The 19,486-nt window shown below is 44.5% G+C and overlaps 1 protein-coding gene and 1 non-coding gene across 2 annotated transcripts; one reads left to right on the forward strand and one right to left on the reverse strand.

Moving 5' to 3' along the window:
* The first annotated feature begins 9,567 nt into the window (after positions 1-9,567).
* On the forward strand, positions 9,568-13,600 carry LOC133802005 (uncharacterized). Its single transcript, XM_062240265.1, has 4 exons — positions 9,568-9,589; positions 10,108-10,180; positions 11,515-11,887; positions 12,035-13,600. The coding sequence occupies exons 1-4, from the start codon at positions 9,568-9,570 to the stop codon at positions 13,598-13,600; spliced, it is 2,034 nt and encodes a 677-aa protein (XP_062096249.1).
* Positions 12,071-12,177, reverse strand: LOC133813325 (small nucleolar RNA R71). Its single transcript, XR_009884349.1, has one exon. It is a non-coding gene; the product is annotated as a small nucleolar RNA R71 (small nucleolar RNA).
* Positions 13,601-19,486: the final 5,886 nt, after the last annotated feature.

Raw genomic sequence — 19,486 nt, forward strand, 5'->3', positions numbered from 1 at the left:
AGCCTAGGGGTACCTCGGGAATTTTATGGTTAAGTAGAGAATTGGCGGTTAATGGTTATTGGAGATTTAGTAACCTGGGTAACCATTAGTTACTGCTGAGAGTAACAAGTTTAGGTGAAAGAAATGGTAGAATTGCAATATAGGAGAAAGGACTAGAGTGCCCTTGAGGTGTAGTTAGCAAAGGGTTTTGATGAAGGGGTAAAATGGTCATTTGGCTGGGCAATTGACATTTTGCAGCTGGGTATTAAGGGGTACACGGTTTGGGGACTTAGTCATTTGATGCTTTGATATTTGAAGAGAAGAAAAAGGAGAGGGAAAAAAAGCTAGGGCATGAAGAAAAAGAAGGGAGCTGAAAACTTAAGGACTTAGGGGATGAACCAAGGAAGCTTAAGGTTGGATTCTTCATTCAAGGTAAGGTTCTATGCAATTTTAAGATTTATTTCTGTTGTGGTTTAGGAATTTGATGCATGGTTTAAGCTTTTCAAGCTTTGGTTTATGTTTTTGGTTTATGGGTTTAGATTTCTTAAGTTGAGATTAAATGGGTGGATTTTGAGTATGATTGTGTTATTGAGTTGGGTTATGATGTTTATGGGTTGATGTATGGTCTATTTGAAGTTTGGAATTGGTTTTGGGGCATAGGTAATTGTTGGGATGATTTGGAGGGGTTTAAGTTCGGGAAAAACGCAAGAGAAAACCCAGATTTTCTGGGTTCGCGAAGGAGCGTCGCGGCCCTGTTCTTGGGCGCCGCAGCGCGAGGTTGCATCAGGAGAGGGGCATCTCGCTGGGCGCCGCGGCCCTTGAGGGGAGTGCCGCGGCGCTAGGCCATTTTCAGGGCACCAAAAGTTGCATTTTTGAGCTTTTGCTCCGGGGGTTCGGGGGATGTTTCCGATGAATTGTTTTAGGGATTTGGGAGTCCCGAGAGTGTGGGATTGGTCCCGGGAAGCAGTTTTGATTTGATTAGTATTGAGGGATGTTTCTTGTGTGTTGTGACTAGGTTGTTGGTGAGGCTCGTGCTAGAGGACCGTACTCGCGGCTTTAGTGCATTAGGAGGCTCGGAATACAGGTAAGAAAACTATAACACCTGTAGGATGGGGCATGGGCCCATAGTGTGATTGCGGGGCACGACCCTATATTGCATGTTGCATGATGAGATGATTGCAGGGCACGGCCCTATATTGCATTACATGTTAGGGTGCAGATTTAAATGAATTGATATTTGTTTGAATGCTGTTTGATTTATGTTATATATGATTATAGTGAATTGAACGGCTATGGCCGAGGGCGGCAAGGCCGAGAACGGCAGCGGGGCCGGAAGTAACACCTAGCACATGGGATGCTATGGTCAGGGTAGGACCCAGGGGATACGGGTGGTATCCCTACGGTGAAGACCGAGACCCCAGGCTTCGGTAAGGCTTCGGGGGCGGCATGGCCGTATTTGTTTAGTCTAATGGTTGACTTGTTTATATGTGGATTATCTGTTATGAGAAATTGTATAAATTGCATATGTTATGCTCTGCATGAGTTTTCTTGCTGGGCTTCGGCTCACGGGTGCTCCGTGTTGCAGGTAAGGGCAATGGCTGAGTCAACCAACCATGAGTACGGAGAGCGTGAAGCGACGCGTATATGTTTGGCCTGCCCGACTGCTTTGGTTGGGGGTTTATTTGAAAATGGCTGTAAAAATTCTACGATTTTAGAACTGATCAACTGTAAACTTATTTCCAGATGTAAATAGTTTTCAAATCTTACTTTGGGATCCCAAATGTTTAATACTAGAAGTTTTATTGAAACAACGCGTTTTTCTAAGATTACAGCCTTAACTTTTAATTAGTCACACTTTTGTTTCAAAACCTCGGTTAGCGAGTTCATTGCACACTGTTTCGTCTTAAAACTCACTTAGTAATGGCTCTAAGGTAGTAGGGCGTTATAGAAGGAGTACGAGAAGAGGTATCCTACTCATGACTTGGAGTTGGCAGCGTTGGTTTTTGCTTTAAAGATTTGGAGGCATTATCTCTATGGAGAGAAGTGTGAGATTTATACAGACCACAAGAGCCTGAAGTACTTCTTCACCCAGAAGTACTTGAATATGAGACAAAGGCATTGGCTGGATTTGGTAAAAGATTATGACTGTGAGATTCTCTATCATCCAGGGAAAGCCAACGTGGTAGCTGATGCTTTAAGCCGGAAGGGTCCGGGACAGATTCATGGTATTAGGCTGATAGTCAGGGAGTTAGCTGATGATATGACCAGAGCTATTATAGAGTTCCTGGTGGGCCAGTTGGCCAATATTACGCTACAGTCTACACTGTTGGAGAGAATCAAAGAGGGTCAGTTGAGTGATCCACAGCTGATCAAGATTAGAGAGGATGTCTTGGCTGGAGCATCCAGAGATTATACAGTGTCTGATTTGGGGTTGTTGAGGTACAAGGGGCGGATATGTGTTCCGTTAGACACTGATTTGAGGCGAGAGATTCTGGATGAGTCTCACACTACACCCTACTCTTTGCATCCAGGCACCACGAAGATGTATCAGGATGTAAGATCATTGTACTGGTGGCCAGGGATGAAGAGAGATGTATTAGAGTATGTGGCTAAGTGCTTGACATGTCAACAAATCAAGGCTGAGCATCAGAGGCCGGCAGGGTTATTGCAGCCTCTGGATATCCCAGAGTGGAAGTGGGAAGACATCACGATGGATTTTGTGGTGGGCTTACCCAGAACTGTTGGTCAGCATGATTCCATTTGGGTGATAGTGGATCGCTACACCAAGTCAGCTCACTTTCTGCCAGTGAGGACTACTTATAAAGTTGACCAGTATGCAGATCTCTATGTGAGAGAGATCGTGCACCTCCATGGAGCTCCTAGGTCAATCGTGTCAGATCGGGACCCTACTTTTACTTCCAAGTTCTGGAAGAGTTTACAGTAAGCCATGGGTACACAATTGAAGTTCAGTACAGCTTATCATCCTCAGACAGATGGGCAATCTGAGAGGACGATCCAGATACTGGAAGACATGCTGCGGGCATGTGTGCTGGACTTTGGTGGATCATGGAGTAAGTATCTGCCTTTGATAGAGTTCTCCTATAATAACAGTTATCAGTCTACCATTGGAGTTGCACCTTATGAGATGTTGTATGGTAGGAAGTGTAGATCTCCCATTCATTGGGATGAGACAGGTGAAAGGAGATACTTAGGTCCTGAGGCAGTTCAGAGGACCAGTGAGGCTATTGACAAGATTAGAGCTCGGATGCTTACTTCTCAGAGTAGACAGAAGAGCTATGCAGATCCCAAACGCAGGAACGTGGAGTTCCAGGTGGGAGACTATGTTTTCCTTAGAGTCTCGCCATGGAAAGGGGTGAGAAGGTTTGGGAAGAAAGGCAAGCTGAGTCCTAGGTTTGTAGGTCCATTTAAGATCCTGGAGAGGATTGGTCAAGTGGCTTACAGGCTAGCTTTGCCTTCGGCGTTGTCGGGCGTACATAATGTGTTCCATGTATCCGCTCTTCGGAGGTATGTATCTGATGAGAGTCATGTTTTGAGTTATGAAGATCTGGAGCTTGAGCCAGATCTCTCCTTTGAGGAGCAGCCTGTTCAGATACTTGACAAGAAAGATAAAGTCCTCAAGAACAAGACAATACCTTTGGTTCAGGTGTTGTGGAGGAACAACAAGGTCGAGGAGGCGACCTAGGAGCTGGAGTCAGATATGCGGAGTCAGTATCCCGAGCTGTTCAGGTAAATTTCGAGGACGAAATTTCTGTAAGGAGGGGATAGTTCTAATGCCCCGAATTCCCTAATATGGTTTAATAGCTGGATTAGTAGGCTGGGAGGGCCATAACTGTTTAATTATGCCATTAAATGTATTTATGCATGTTTATGAGAATTATATTATAATATGATGTTAAATGCATGCATGTGAGTCCACATTTGTTTACAGGGGTGTGTTGGTAATTTGGCCCGTTGAGGGTATAATTGTATATTTGTTTGCATGTTAATGATATATTGTGAGGCCACATTATAATGTGGATTGGTTTGAGTATTTCGGCATGAGACGATCTTTAAATGTGATTTATCGGTTTGGTCATAACAGGTTTGAGCTCGGGGCTTGGGGTGAGTCTCGGGGTGTTTTTAATGATTAGAGCGTTACCGGGGATAATAGGGTAACAGGATATGAATTATTGATGTTTGAGAATATTGAGATTAGCGGGAATTGGGAAGCGTTAATTATGATTAACGGGATAAGTGGAAAGTACCAATTTTACCCTTGAAATGGTTTTAGAGGCTTTAAGTGACTTAAGGGTATTTTGGTCATTTGGGGTTTGGATTTAAATGACTTTGGAGGGCTGTAGAAAGAACAGAGCAAAAACAGAGTTGTCTTCTCCCTTCCCGTACACCAATCTTCACCATTTCCTTCTTTGAAGTTTTGAGCTCTAGGTGGGTTTCAAGCTAGGAAAATCCAAGGGCTGGGTTTGTGGACTTGGTTCAACCATTGAAGGAGGTTCAAATCTGGTTTTGAGGTGAGTTCTAGTCATTGATTTCAGGTTGTGCTCTGTTTTTCCTTTAGTTTTTTCAGCTTATGATTCTTGTTGAAAGTTTGGATTTGAAGAGGTTTTGAATGGAGTTTAGCTTGGGTTTTGATGAGGGTGAGTTATGGGTGATGTTTAGAGGTTAAATTGAGTGTTTGGAGAAGGTTGGGAGCTGGTGAGAGGCCTTGGTTCCAAGGGAAAACGCAGGGGAAAGTTTGGAGGTGCGTGCTGTCATTTTGGCTGGTCTGGGTTGGGCGCCGCGGCCCTTGGCGTCTGGCAGAGAGGGCAGCCTCTGTTAGAGGGGCGTGCCGCGGCACTGCTGGGGAGGGCCGCGGCCCTTAAGGTCGTTTTGGCCAAAATGGAGTTTTTAGCTTGGGGATTCAAGCCTTAGGCCTCGGGGTTGAACCTAGTACCCGGTTGAGTAGTGTTTGATGTCTCGGAGGCTAGGTTTTGGTTTGGGAACCCTCTGTTATCATTTTTATTGATGAATACTATATTTTGGTTATGACCAGGTGACCATCAAGGAATTTAAAGATTGATCGTTCTCAGGGGTCGTTCTTATAATAACTTTCACTCGAATCAGAGGTAAGAAAACAGTGTATGAGTACTGTTGCACTCTGTATAGGTATAAGACATGCATGGTTTGTTACTGAAGCATGTTGGTTGATATATGTGGACATGGATTGCATACTAAATGCTAGTGAATGTTGATTACTTGTTTATGGCACTGACTAGTCAGGGACCGACCCTATAGTCGATGAACATGCATTGAATGGCTCTATAGCATTAATGCCGGACTGACCCTAAAGTCGAAGAACTTATAAGTGCTTGCCTGGTCTAAGACCAGATGTTTATAGCCAGGGCATATGGCCTCGGTGACTGCTTGTCACATGGCTAGGGGACGCTGTCCATAGTTACGACTCTAGAGTCGGGAGGAAGGTTATGTTGGTGACCAATCACCATGCACCTATCCTGATCAAACTTGTGAAAGAACCACTTATCAGTTAAGCCCTGGTGACCCTATCGTCACACGGCTAGAGGGAGTTGTACCCACTTTTGTGACTTCTGGCTATTGTCACCTATCTATTTTGGACTGTTAGTCCTGAATGATTATTATGGTCATTGTTGATATTATATCATGCTTTATTGTGTTTTCTTGCTGGGCCTTGGCTCATGGGTGCTATGTGGTGCAGGTAAAGGGATAGAGAAGCTCACCCAACCCTAAGTAGAGAGCTTAGGTGGTGTTGTGTACATATGCGGCCGCTTGACCACCACAGCCAAGGAGTTCTCAAAGGGACTAGGGGTTTACCTTATTTTTGCCGCTTAGGTCGGCGGAGATTGTAAATTTGAAACAGTAGCGACCCTTTAGTATTATGAACAGCTTGTAAACATTTTGAAAGGCTCATGAGCAGTTTATTTACTTAATGACATCAAAGATAGTCATCGATTTTGTGGTTAAGAATATTGTTTGTCGGTTCGGACTGCCAAAGAAGATCGTGTCGGATAACGGAACCCAATTCGATAACGACCTCTTCACCGAATTTTGCGGGAGACACGGCATAATTAAAAGTTTTTCCTCCATGGACTACCCCCAGGTTAATGGGCAGGTCGATCCTGTGAACAAGATGCTCAAGGTGAGTCATAAGAAGAAACTGGACGAAGCTAAGGGAATTTGGCCCGAGCAGCTCCCGCAGGTTCTGTGGGCCTACCGGATCTCACATCGAACCTCAACGGGGCACACCCCTTTTTCCTTGACCTTCGGGAGCGAGGCCGTCCTTCTTGTCGAAACAAAGATAGCCTCGCATAGGGTCCAGGCCTTCAGCCAATAGCAGAATGACAAAAGGCGTGAGAAGATTCACGAGAAGTGAGAAGATTCACAGCTGCACCTCGCACATTTTCAGCAAAAGGCCACTCGTTATTTTAATTCAAAGGTCAAAAGGCATGCTTTTGGGTTAGGAGACCTGGTGCTTCGAAGGGTGTTTTTAGCGGGCAAGGACCCCAAAGATGGTTCTTTAGGCCCGAGCTGGGAAGGGCCCTATCAGATCATCGAAATCATACAAGAAGGTACCTTCAAATTAGCCCGGCTTAATGGAGAAAGAGTGCCACGGACCTGGAATGCTGTGCATTTGAGAAAATATTATCAGTGATCAAATCAATCCTTAATGTAAGGCTTGCGTATAAAAGCCAATTAGCTATATGAATAAAAAAAAAATATAACGGTTTTTAATTTCATTTATGTGTGTATGATCTTGTTTGTGTAATTAGTTCAAGTAGCCACACAAGTCTACTTCCTGGTTACTTGGGGGGCAGATCACCCAGCCAACCAGGTCCTAAAACTTAGAAGTTGGTTAAATTGATTCAGTGTTTTTTTTCCTAAAAAGCACGAGAATCGATAAAACTAATGCGAACTAGGTTTTTAAAATTATATATCCTGGACACAACCAGGTCCTAAAACTTAGAAGTTGGTTAAATTAATTAACCAGTGTTTTTTCTAAAAAGCACGAGCTATCGATAAAACTAACGCGAACTAAGTTTTTAAAATTAAATATCCTGGACACAACTAGGTCCTAAAACTTAGAAGTTGGTTAAATTGATTAACCAATATTTTTTCTAAAAAGCACGAGGTATCGATAAAACTAACGCGAACTAAGTTTTTAAGATTAAATATCCTGGGCACAACCAGGTCCTAAAACTTAGAAGTTAGTTAAAATTGACTAGCAATGCTTTGCTATCTCAAAGAAAAACGGTCAATAAAACTAACACGAACTAAGTTTTTACCAAACACATCATAAAATATATAAAAAAAAATAGAGATTGAAGTAAAACTCGAGATAACTTAAATCAATAAATTGTTTCGAGGAGAAAACCCTTGTGCTGAATATTTATAGACAAAAGTAAATAAAAATTAAAATACAAAAAAATTCTAAGCCCCCCCAGGCCGCTCTGACAACGTCACCTCCTCAACCTCCTGCTCGCCGGCAGTAGAGGTCTCCCCGGTCTCAATCGCCGCCGGCAGCTCCTGTTGCAGCCGAGCTTTGAACTTCTCGAGGTAGTGCCCCTATGCGTTGGAAGCCATGAAGGATAAGTTGCCATCCTGGTTGAAGGCCCAGCAGTGGTACAACATACTCTCCATGGAGGATGTCGACGCCTTCTTCTCCTCCAAAACGGTCGTCTCGACCTCCAGCAGTTTTGCCTTGGCCCCCTCGAGCTCGACCTGAAGGGCTGTCGAGGCAGCTCTCGCCTCCTGCTCACCTGCCTGGGCAGTGGTAAGGGCAGCCTTCGCTGCCTGCTCGCTCGCTTGGGCCGCCGCCAAAGCAGCCTTAGCACTCTGCTCGTTCTGTTGAGAGGCGGCGAGAACAGCTTGAGACGCAGTCAGCTCAACCTTGATTTCCTCATTCCTAGACCTGGCCCGAGAGATGCTGCGATGAAGAACCAAGGCTGCCTACAAAAAGCAAAGAAACAATTAGACGCATACCCAAAAAATAAGATATATATATATATCAAAAGTGAAGTCAAGAAAAGTGCTTACTGTGAGGTTCATCCCCAGGGAAGATTCCATAACGTTCTTAGGACTCCTCTTTTCAATTTCCCTCAGGTCGGTGGGTTCGACCTTGTAATAGTGCTCCACCGAGTAGTTCACCATCTCGTAGACGGTCCCCCAAAAAGTGTCTGGGATCAGCTCCAGATCCTGGGGGTTGACGGGGATGCGAACTAGTAGCGGGGGCCACTGGAGCTTGGGGACCAACCGGTACTACCGGTTCCCGAGCAAGAGGCGGAGGAAGACATGGAAGGGTCGTAGTCGGGGCAGTAGCGGGTGGAGCTCCTGGGCCCGAGCTTTTCCCCTTAGCCGGGGATTGAGAGACAGTCGCAGCGGGGGCCGTCGTTTTCTTGGAAGTAGGTCGAAGCCTCTTAACAAGGGGACCCTCGAGTGATTTCCCTCCTGAGAACATCGAGCGGACGTCCGGTTCCCCCCTCTGTGCCATCTCCTCGCCTGAAAAGAAGAATGGAAAACACGTTAAGGATGCATATACGTTCTTCAAAATAAAATTATTAACAATAGATATACGTGAAGTAGCAAAATTCCTACCCTCCGAGCTAGAGGAAGAGTATATTTCCACGACCTCTGGCCTCGGAGCTGCTACAGGGGAAGGAGAATCTAAAACAACCACTTCTTGGATTAGGGGAGGTGCCGGATCAGGCTCTACCACGGGACTAGACTCCTCCACGTATTGCCTAAGTCCAGGGGCAACTATACCCTCTAGAAGGGAGGGCCACGACCTAAGATTGGTCCCATACTCCTCAAAAAAGGTCGACCTAAAAGACAACGTGTTGTCTACTACTACGGTGCCCCTAGGACGACCCACGTCACCACGTAAAACTAACTGATCTACGCATTGGAGTAGGGTTATGTTACGGTCTGGATCATTTTTTTGGCGGTGCACGAGCTGGTTTGGGTTAAACCTAGCTAACCTAAGGTCCGTGGCTGCCCCGTCTAGGTCCCGAAAGGGGTATGGGTTACCTTGGCCGGAGGGGCCGGATGCTGCCCCTGACTGAGCTCGATCCAAGTCTGGATCCTGAGAAGCCTCTGGAGCTCTTCTCTTCCTCACGAGAGGCACTTCGAGCTCCTCTTCCTGCTCGTCGCCGACGTCATCCGCAGTATCGACCTCAGGAATGGTCGCCAGCACGCAGGCTGCTGGATGATTGGCCCGCGTCCTCCTCAAGGCCAGAGTTTGGCCTGCAGAGATGAACTTACACGCCAACATCGTGTCATCCGACACGAGCTGGCGGTAGTCCTTCTCACTGGGCGGAAGCTCCGCCAGGGTATCGTACTGACCCCCAAGGGTCACGAACTTGGTCGTCCTCGCAAAAATAGATGCATGACGATGCTTCAGTCATTATACACCCTAACAAAAAAAAAATTAACGCGAGCTAAGGATGGAAAGCTTCCGAGGATGGTTGAAGTAATTGTATTCGCAATTGCGAAACCCAGTTGACATGAAGAATTGGTCCTTGAAGTCGTTGGGATGACTGAGAAGTTCAATCACCGCGGATGAGTTCTGGAAGCGAGTCAGGTAGTAGAACCCATCGCCTCGTCCCCTCTGATCCGGGCTGGCTTTGAGGCAGAAAAAGTAGAGGATGTCCGCTGGGGTAGAGACTTCCAACTCGTGCGTTAGGAAGAGATATCTCAGCCCCGCCAGCAGGCGGTTAGAATTAGGAGGCAGTTGAAATGGGGCCAACTTTACGTAATTAAGGAAGTCGGCGAAGTACTGATCCAGAGGGAGGAAGGGCCCGGCCCTGAGATGTTCATCGCTCCAGGCCGCGAACTCATCGTCAAGGGGTGCGCAGCTCCTCTCACCCTCAAGGGGAGGTCGGGTGATAAGGGCGCCGGTTGATAACTCTAGGATTTAGAGTTATTTTTATAATCTTTGAACTTGCTTTTCAAAACTAAAAAGAGTAATAAGTCCTTATTTCATGTAATTTTGTCAGTTTTAGTGTGTTATTCTAGGTAGTGAGTCTGGGTAAGAGTTAGGTTTGTATTGTAATATTTTTCAATGCTTTTTATGTAAATTACTGTGTTTGTGTTAAGCAGGAAAGGAGGCTGGAATAGGTGATCGGGAACTTTGGATCAAGAAGGGGAACAAATCTGGAAATAGCATGTTGCTGTTCTATCAATGCTATAGCAACCACAACGTAGCAATCGGCAGGGACCAGTGAAGAATCGTGACAAATTCCAGCTGGACTTAATGAAGAATAAGTGATGCCTAGGTGGCGAGAATGTTGTACAATGAGTCAGCTGGATGGTGTGGCAGAGGACAAGAGGGCACAATTGACTTTGACTTACTAATTAGGGTAAACCAAGTACCCTAAAGGGGAGGCAGCCGAAATATTGAAGGGACGGATCATTTTTAGAGGATTCTGACTATTTTTCACTAAGAAAAGTACAGAGAGAAGTAGAAAGAAAGAAGAAGAAGGGAGTACAAAATAGGAGAGAAAAAGAAGACAGACGCCTAAGGGGGACTAGAGCTCAACACTCAATTCTCTCTAATCTCTATTTCTCTTTAATTTTGTATTATTTTCTCATCTCAATTTCTGCTCAAACTCCATGGAAATATTCTGTACTGGTTTTATGTTTACAATTTCAGCTATGAACTAACACTCTAAAGATTTGGGTGGTTATGAACCCTTATGTATGAACTAAATTTCTAAATGCATGGTGAAGTTGTTTATGTCATAGTTCAATTGAATGTGCTGTAATGTTAATTGAATGTTAATTACTGGCCATATTTAGCATTTATTAAGTTAGATCTAACTTGGAAAAGGGAAGTCTAGCTGAACCCATTCAATTGATGCAAGAGATTCATCTATTTTTAGGTGATTTTTAGTAGTGGAATAGGACTATTTTGCTGCCTTGTATAACTTAAAGATTTGGTGCTTGATGGATTGTTTATAGTTTGTTTTAATACAGGAATGTATTGAGGGAGGTTATAAACAACAGATAGTAAGTTTTGGGAAAAACTCACTGGGTTTTACAAAATCTGTTAACTGTGACATAAATTGCTGAACCATTGCTGTAGCAACTGGAACGAACCAAGGGGAATTAACCACCTAAATCTATTTTTCTCATATCTGAAATCCACCCAGAATTCTTTCATTTTAATCTCTGATTTTTAGTTGAATTAATTTGCTCATTTGCATTTATTTTCAGAATTAATTACACAACCTTTCTCTTGATTTGGTTACTGTATTATAAGCTGTTTTTAGTTGATTTTACGTTAATTTAGTTGAAAAGTCCCTGTGGAGACGAACTTTGATACATTATCACTGTATTACTTGTTGTCGATTGTGTATACTTGCGCATATTTTAATCATTAGAAAATTCACAACAAGTTTTTGGCGCCGTTGCCGGGGACTTTAAAATTAAATTCTGTTTTATCAACTATTTTACAGTTTATTTTCATTGTTTTTAATCTTGTTGGTTCGGGTTGTGCAATCTCAGGTACCTACAGTGTATGAACCAGCAAGAGGACAGTGAACTTGCTCCTATTGACCCCGAGATCGAACGCACTTTCAGAAAAAGGAGAAAAGATCAAAAGGCTCAAAGCCGAGGCACTATGGCTGAGCGTGTTGATGATGAGGGGGATGGCCAGCAAGTTACTAATCCCATTGTTTTGGCGGATGACAAAGCCAGAGCGATACGGGAATACGCTGCCCCCATGTTTAATGAGCTAAATCCAGGCATTGTGAGGCCAGAAATACAAGCAGCTCAATTTGAGCTCAAGCCGGTCATGTTTCAAATGCTCCAAACTGTGGGGCAGTTCAGCGGGATGCCAACGGAGGATCCTCATCTCCACCTCCGTTCATTCTTGGAGGTGAGCGATTCCTTTAAGCTTCAAGGAGTGAGTGAAGAAGCATTAAGGCTGAAGCTATTTCCATTCTCATTAAGAGACCGAGCTAGATCATGGCTCAACACTTTGCCTCCTGATTCCGTCACAAATTGGAATGATCTTGCTGAAAAGTTTCTGCGCAAATATTTCCCTCCCACCAGAAATGCAAAATTTCGAAGTGAAATCATGTCATTCCAGCAGCTTGAAGATGAATCAACCAGTGATGCATGGGAGAGATTTAAGGAGCTTTTGCGGAAGTGCCCACACCACGGTATCCCACACTGTATACAGATGGAGACATTCTACAATGGTCTCAATGCAGCCTCTCGAATGGTCTTGGACGCTCCAGCCAATGGAGCCATTCTTTCCAAGTCTTACAACGAAGCATTTGAGATTTTGGAAAGGATTGCAAGTAATAACTATCAATGGTCAAACACTAAAGCTCCTACAAGTAGAAAGGTGGCGGGAGTTCTTGAAGTAGATGCATTAACGGCTCTAACAGCTCAAATGGCCTCAATGACCAACATTTTGAAGAATATGAGTTTGGGAGGAAGTATTCAGCCAGCTTCTGCCATTCAAAGTGCAGAAGTGTCATGCGTGTATTGTGGGGACGGGCATACTTTTGAGAATTGCCCTTCAAATCCAGCCTCAGTTTGTTATGTGGGAAATCAGAATTTCAACCGCAACAACAACCCATATTCGAACACTTACAATCCAGCGTGGAAGAATCATCCTAATCTGTCATGGGGGGGTCAAGGAGCAAGTTCAAGTACAGCACCAACACAAGGAAGACAAGCATATCCACCAGGTTTTTCACAGCAGCCAAGACCTTCACAACATGTTCAAAACTCCCAGCCGAACTCTTTGGAGAATCTAATGAGGGAGAATATGGCTAAGAATGATGCAGTAATACAGAGCCAAGCAGCTTCTCTTCGTAATCTTGAGATGCAGCTCGGCCAGCTAGCCAATGAAATGAAAACTAGGCCGCAAGGATCTTTGCCTAGTGATACAGAAAATCCAAGGAGAGATGGGAAAGAACACTGTAAAGCTATTCAGCTGCGGAATGGTAAAAATCTGGGAAATTCTGAGGAAATACAGGGTAGTGGAGAGCCCACTTCAATCCAAAGCGAAGGAGAAACAAGTAACAAAACTGCCCAGGAAATTGCTGAAACTGGCCCAGTTGCTACAGCAAAGGGTCAGCAAACTGCTCTAGTAAATTCTGGTCCTAAACCGCCCCTTCCATTTCCGCAGCGATTTCGCAAACAACAACAGGATGGTCAGTTCAGAAAGTTTTTGGATGTACTGAAACAGCTGCATATTAATATCCCCTTGGTCGAAGCATTGGAGCAAATGCCAAATTATGTCAAGTTCTTAAAGGATATTTTGACGAAGAAAAGGCGTTTGGGGGAGTTTGAAACTGTAGCACTTACAGAAGGATGCAGCGCAATGTTGAAAAGTAAGATACCCCCTAAATTAAAAGATCCTGGCATTTTTACAATTCCGTGCTCAATTGGGGGTAGAGATGTGGGAAGAGCATTATGCGACTTAGGCGCTAGTATCAACCTTATGCCTATGTCAATTTTCAAGAAGCTGGGTATTGGTGAGGCACGACCCACTACTGTTACTTTACAACTTGCGGACAGATCTATGGCTCATCCCGAGGGCAAGATTGAAGATGTGTGTAGTTCAAGTGGATAAATTTATATTTCCAGCGGATTTCATCATTTTAGACTATGAAGCGGATAGAGAGGTACCTATAATCTTGGGTAGGCCTTTTCTTGCTACAGGGCGTACTCTTATTGACGTGCAGAATGGTGAACTTACCATGAGGGTGAATGACCAACAAATCACCTTTAGTGTGTTTAAAGCTATGAAATTCCCGGATGAAGTGGAAGAATGCTCTAGAGTTGACGTTGTTGATTTTATGGTAGCTGAGAAGTTCAATAAAAGGGTGGAAAAAGCTGCTATGGGAACCCAGATTTTTGGAGATGAGGAGGAGTATAGCAGTGAAGATGAGGAGATGCTTACATGGGTAGATTCTTGCCAACCAACCAAGAAATTTAGTAAGGTGTTTGAAGCTCTAAATCTGCCAGAAAAGCACTTTCAGACCTCTAAACCATCTGTTGAAGAACCACCCCAGCTGGAGTTAAAGCCACTGCCAAGTCATTTAAAGTATGTGTACTTGGGCGACAATGATAATTTACCTGTGATAATATCTAGCTGTCTGGAGTCTGTTGCTGAAGAGGCATTGCTGAAACTGCTGAAGCAGCATAAAAGGGCGATTGGATGGACAATGGCTGATATTCAAGGGATTAGTCCAGCGCTTTGTATGCATAAAATCTTGCTGGAATCTGATTGTACTAGTTCTGTGGAGCAGCAAAGGCGTTTGAATCCAGTAATGAAAGATGTAGTTCGAAAAGAGGTCATTAAGTGGCTTGACTATGGGATTATTTATCCAATTTCTGACAGCAAGTGGGTGAGTCCTGTCCAATGTGTTCCGAAGAAAGAGGGCGTTACAGTAGTTACTAATGACAACAATGAGCTTATTCCCACTCGTACAGTCACCGGATGGCGGGTTTGCATGGATTACAGAAAACTCAACAAGGCCACTAGAAAGGATCATTTCCCTTTGCCCTTCATTGACCAAATGTTGGACCGCTTGGCGGGAAAGGAGTTCTTCTGTTTTCTTGACGGGTATTCTGGGTATAATCAGATTTCTATAGCGCCGGAGGACCAAGAGAAGACCACTTTCACCTGTCCATACGGCACATTCGCTTTTAGAAGAATGCCCTTCGGTTTGTGCAATGCACCGGCCACATTTCAGCGGTGCATGATGGCCATTTTTTCCGATATGGCTGAGAGTATTTTGGAGATATTCATGGACGATTTCTCTGTGTATGGGGACTCATTTGACAGCTGCTTGGTGAATTTAGAACGAGTTTTAAAAAGGTGTGAGGAAACCCATTTAGTGTTGAATTGGGAAAAATTCCATTTTATGGTGCAAGAGGGCATTGTATTGGGGCATAAAGTGTCGAAAAAGGGGATTGAAGTTGATAGAGCGAAACTGGAAGTTATAGAGAAACTACCAGCCCCTACCACAGTAAAAGGCATTAGAAGTTTCCTCGGTCATGCGGGCTTTTACAGGCGTTTTATCAAGGATTTTTCTAAGGTGTCCAAACCTTTATGCAGCTTGCTGGAGCAGAATAGACCTTTTGAGTTTACTGATGAATGTCAAGAGGCATTTTTGAAGTTGAAGTCAACCCTTGTTACTGCACCAGTGATTACAGCACCTGACTGGTCTCTACCTTTTGAACTTATGTGCGACGCAAGTGATTTTGCTATTGGGGCTGTTCTTGGGCAGCGGAAGAATAAAGTTTTTCATTCTATTTACTATGCCAGTAAAACATTAGTGGATGCCCAAGTTAATTACACTACAACAGAAAAAGAGCTGCTGGCTGTGATTTTTGCATTTGAAAAATTTCGCTCCTATCTCGTTGGAACCAAGGTTATTGTGTACACAGACCATTCTGCTATCAAGTACTTGATAGCTAAAAAAGATTCTAAACCAAGGCTGATACGTTGGGTTCTTTTGCTGCAAGAATTCGACTTAGAAATTCGAGATAGGAAGGGCACTGAAAATCAAGTAGCGGACCATCTTTCAAGGCTGGAATCAAGTATTTACAGCGACAATTCAGAGGGTAAATTGCAGATTCAAGACACTTTTCCTGATGAGCAATTGCTGGCTGTGGAACAAGAGGAAGTACCATGGTACAAAGATATCGTGAACTTTTTAGTTGGGGGCGTGTATCCACCAGATTTTACCAAACAGCAGCTCAAAAAGTTCCTACATGATGTCAGATTTTATTGTTGGGATGAACCTTACTTATATAAACAGTGCCCAGATCGAATAATGCGAAGATGTGTCCCAGAAAGTGAAGTTTCCAGCATCCTAGAGAGCTGCCATTCAGCCCCTTACGGTGGTCATTTTGGTGGGCAACGAACTGCTGCCAAAATATTTCAGTCGGGATACTATTGGCCTTCTATTTTCAAGGATGCCCATAATTTTGTTCAACATTGTGATCGCTGCCAGCGAGTGGGAAATATCTCCGCTAGGAATGAAATGCCTCTTAATTGCATTTTGGAGGTGGAATTGTTTGACGTGTGGGGTATCGACTTTATGGGTCCCTTCCCACAATCTTTTGGGAATCTCTACATTCTAGTGGCGGTGGATTATGTATCGAAATGGGTAGAGGCAATTTCTAGTCCGACAAATGATGCTAGAGTGGTTATGAAGTTCCTTCATAAACATGTGTTTACAAGGTTTGGGACACCTAGAGCCTTGATTAGCGATGAGGGAACACACTTTGTGAACAAAGTCTTGGCTGCTCTCTTGGCAAAGTACAGTGTTAAACATAAAATTGCCACTGCCTATCACCCACAGACCAACGGGCAGGCTGAAATATCAAATCGAGAAATTAAAGGCATTTTGGAGAAAGTTGTAAATCCAAGCAGAAAGGATTGGTCCCAGCGCCTAGACGATGCACTTTGGGCTTACCGAACAGCTTATAAAACTCCACTAGGCATGTCACCTTATCGCCTAGTTTATGGGAAGGCATGTCATCTTCCTGTAGAATTAGAGCATAAGGCGTTTTGGGCGTTGAAGAAGTTAAATTTGGATCTTGTAGTGGCTGGAGAAGCAAGAAAGCTGCAGCTGAATGAATTGGATGAGATGCGGCTGTTTGCTTATGAAAATGCAAAGTTGTACAAAGAAAAGACGAAGAAATGGCATGACAGCAGGATCAAGGACAGAGTATTTGAGAAAAATCAGCAAGTGTTACTGTTTAACTCCAGGTTGAAGCTATTTCCTGGAAAGCTTAAGTCCCGCTGGTCTGGACCATTTACTGTGATGGAAGTGTATCCATTTGGAGCTGTCCTGGTGAAAGATGAAAAATCGGGAAGAGAATTCACAGTTAACGGACAGCGGCTGAAATGTTATTTTGGTGGGGAGGTTGACAGAGAAAAGACCTCCGTCCATCTGAAGGATGTTTGAAGGAGAAAGGCTATGGGTTGCCATGCATTTCTTGTAGCACATTTGGGCAACCCATGAGTGAAAGAGACAGTTGTAAATAAATAAAGTTAAATTCTGGAAGGAAGTCAGGATCTGGGAAAATTTAGAATCTGGGAAAGACATTAAGTTTGGGGTGTAGAAGTATTGCCCAGTTGCTATAGCAATTCGTTTAGCAATTGCTGGGCAGTAATTTGACAAAGCTGGGTTCAAAAACGAGAAGTATCGGGCTCGAAGTTGGGGTAATTGGTTCTGTGAGAATTAAGGGGCACGTGATCGAAAAGAAAGAGACATTTTAAGTGAGCCAATGATTGGGAGATAAGTATTCAATCAGTGGGCTTATTTAAAGAATTAGTGGGACCATTTACCTAAGCCCTTTTCTCTTCTTGCAATTTTGGGAATGGCCCGTGGAAGTCAATGAATTAAAGAATTAAGACAAAAAGAGGTCCATTTGAAAATTTTGTTTTTTTGGGGAGTAACTAATCAAGTCAAAAAGGCCCCCTTACATTTTAAATTCGGCCAGACCAAAGGAATGGGTTTTGGGCTGACTTAGAAAAGTCAACTGGGCCCCTGGTCCACTTTGACCCCGAAATACGCAGTGGCCCGTTGCATCTCAACATACCCTACTGCATCTTCTCCCCTTGGCACCAAGCACAGCAGCCGCCCCTCTCCACATCCAGCTCCATCGCATCAACCCGAACCAACCACGAGAACCTCGACCACATCCCTCGACCCACCTGCCATATCCACCGTCCGAACCACCGCCCTCCACGACCACAAACACCGAGCCAGCTGCCGCGAAACCACCACGCGCATTCACAGCCGCAAGGTCCCAGTCATACGCCGCCTCTGCCCAGTGACGTGAGCCCAAGCCACTTGCCGCACTCAAACAATCTCCACCACTAAGTAAGCCATTTCCCTTGTTTTCTCGTCCCTACATACGAACCATTCTCTGCCTAACTACCATACACAGCCATTCATTTCCAACATTACCCAGAAATCAACCATCAACCCAGCAATATCAAGCCCTCTGCCCGAACCACTTGCGTGCCCATTACCCAGCCCCCAACCGAAGCTATTCCCTTTCACCATCCACAAATGCCGAGAGTAAAATCAGTTGCTCACAGAGAGAAAGGAAAAAGGCGGCAGTTTACTGAAGTGGCCAAGTTCTATTGCCCAGTTGCAGAGGCGAAGTACAACAATTAAGTTGTTCATCGCGAGTTGTACGTGGAGCGGGGCCTCGTGGCAGATTCAGAGGGCCTCCAAGAGTTACCCGAATGGTTACAGGAAACAATTGCTGAGAGGGGGTGGGCTAAAGTTGTTATGACACCGGAACCAGCTATCACTGAAGTTGTTCGCGAGTTCTACGCGAATTTCTTATCTCAGGAATGGCCCACCATCGTCATAGTGCGTGAAGTACCAGTCTCATTCACTGCAAAGGCAATTAATAACCTGTTTGGGCTCGAGACAGGGCAATGTGTGTTCTCCAAGAACCGAGGAGAGATTCGGGGGGATGAGTTGGTTGAAGTAATGGAAAATGTCGCTCCAGGTGATGTCTGGGATGTCGTGAATAGGACAACCTGCGGCTTAGACGGACGGATTTAGAGCACGAGCTGAAGTGTCTTTATTCATTTGTGCAGACCACTTTATGACAACTTCGCACGATTCCACTGTTAGCAAAGCCCGAGCTTTCATGTTATACTGCCTTCGGAAGGGGTTACCAGTGGATGTTGGCACAGTCCTAGCGCGGGAAATTTTTGAGTGCGCACAGCGGGGCAAAGGGAAGCTGTTTTTACCAGCCACTATTACTGCCTTATGTCGAGATGCTGGTGTCCCGGTATGGCCCGAAGAGGGGCTGTTGCATCCTAGAGCGGCAGTGAGTTTTGGCCCGGCCCACGCTTCGAGGACTCATCGTGCCTCTGCCTTCCCCTCAGTGAATGACCCTGCTGCCCATGTCGACAATGCCCTCATGGAGTGGTTTGCTCAGTACGAGATGATGCAGCATCAAATGCATCATCGGCAGAACGAACTTTGTGACAGAATGCAAGCATTTTGGCAGTACGAGCAACAAAGAGACGGCATCGTGGAGCGTACATTCAAAAAGCTAACTCCCAGGATGGTTCCACAGTTTCCGCAGTTCCCGCAACAGCTCCTTGACCCATGGGTGGACTACTCAGCCCCTGCTCCCAATCCGGAAGCTCCCGAGGAGGACTCCGAGTAACAGGGGGTTTCCTTTCCCTGCTTCTATTTTTAGCTTCTGTACTGTGTTTTGCATTTTTGTTCTGTCTGTTAGTTGTTAGTTATCTAGTGTCCAGCTACTGTTTTTTGTGGTTCTGTTTGTGTGTGTTGTCCAATGTGTCTTTGAGAGATTTGATGATTTAGTCTGGCTTAGTGTACTGCTCGATGATGAATTTTTTCCGCTCACTCCATTTGTGTTTGCTGCTTGGATTTTATATGTTGTTTATGCTTGATGATTTGCTAGGATATCATTGATGTTTCCTTTTAGTCTCTCCTCAATA

The sequence above is a fragment of the Humulus lupulus genome, chromosome 1 (assembly GCF_963169125.1).
Source record: "Humulus lupulus chromosome 1, drHumLupu1.1, whole genome shotgun sequence".
Lineage (NCBI taxonomy): Eukaryota > Viridiplantae > Streptophyta > Magnoliopsida > Rosales > Cannabaceae > Humulus > Humulus lupulus.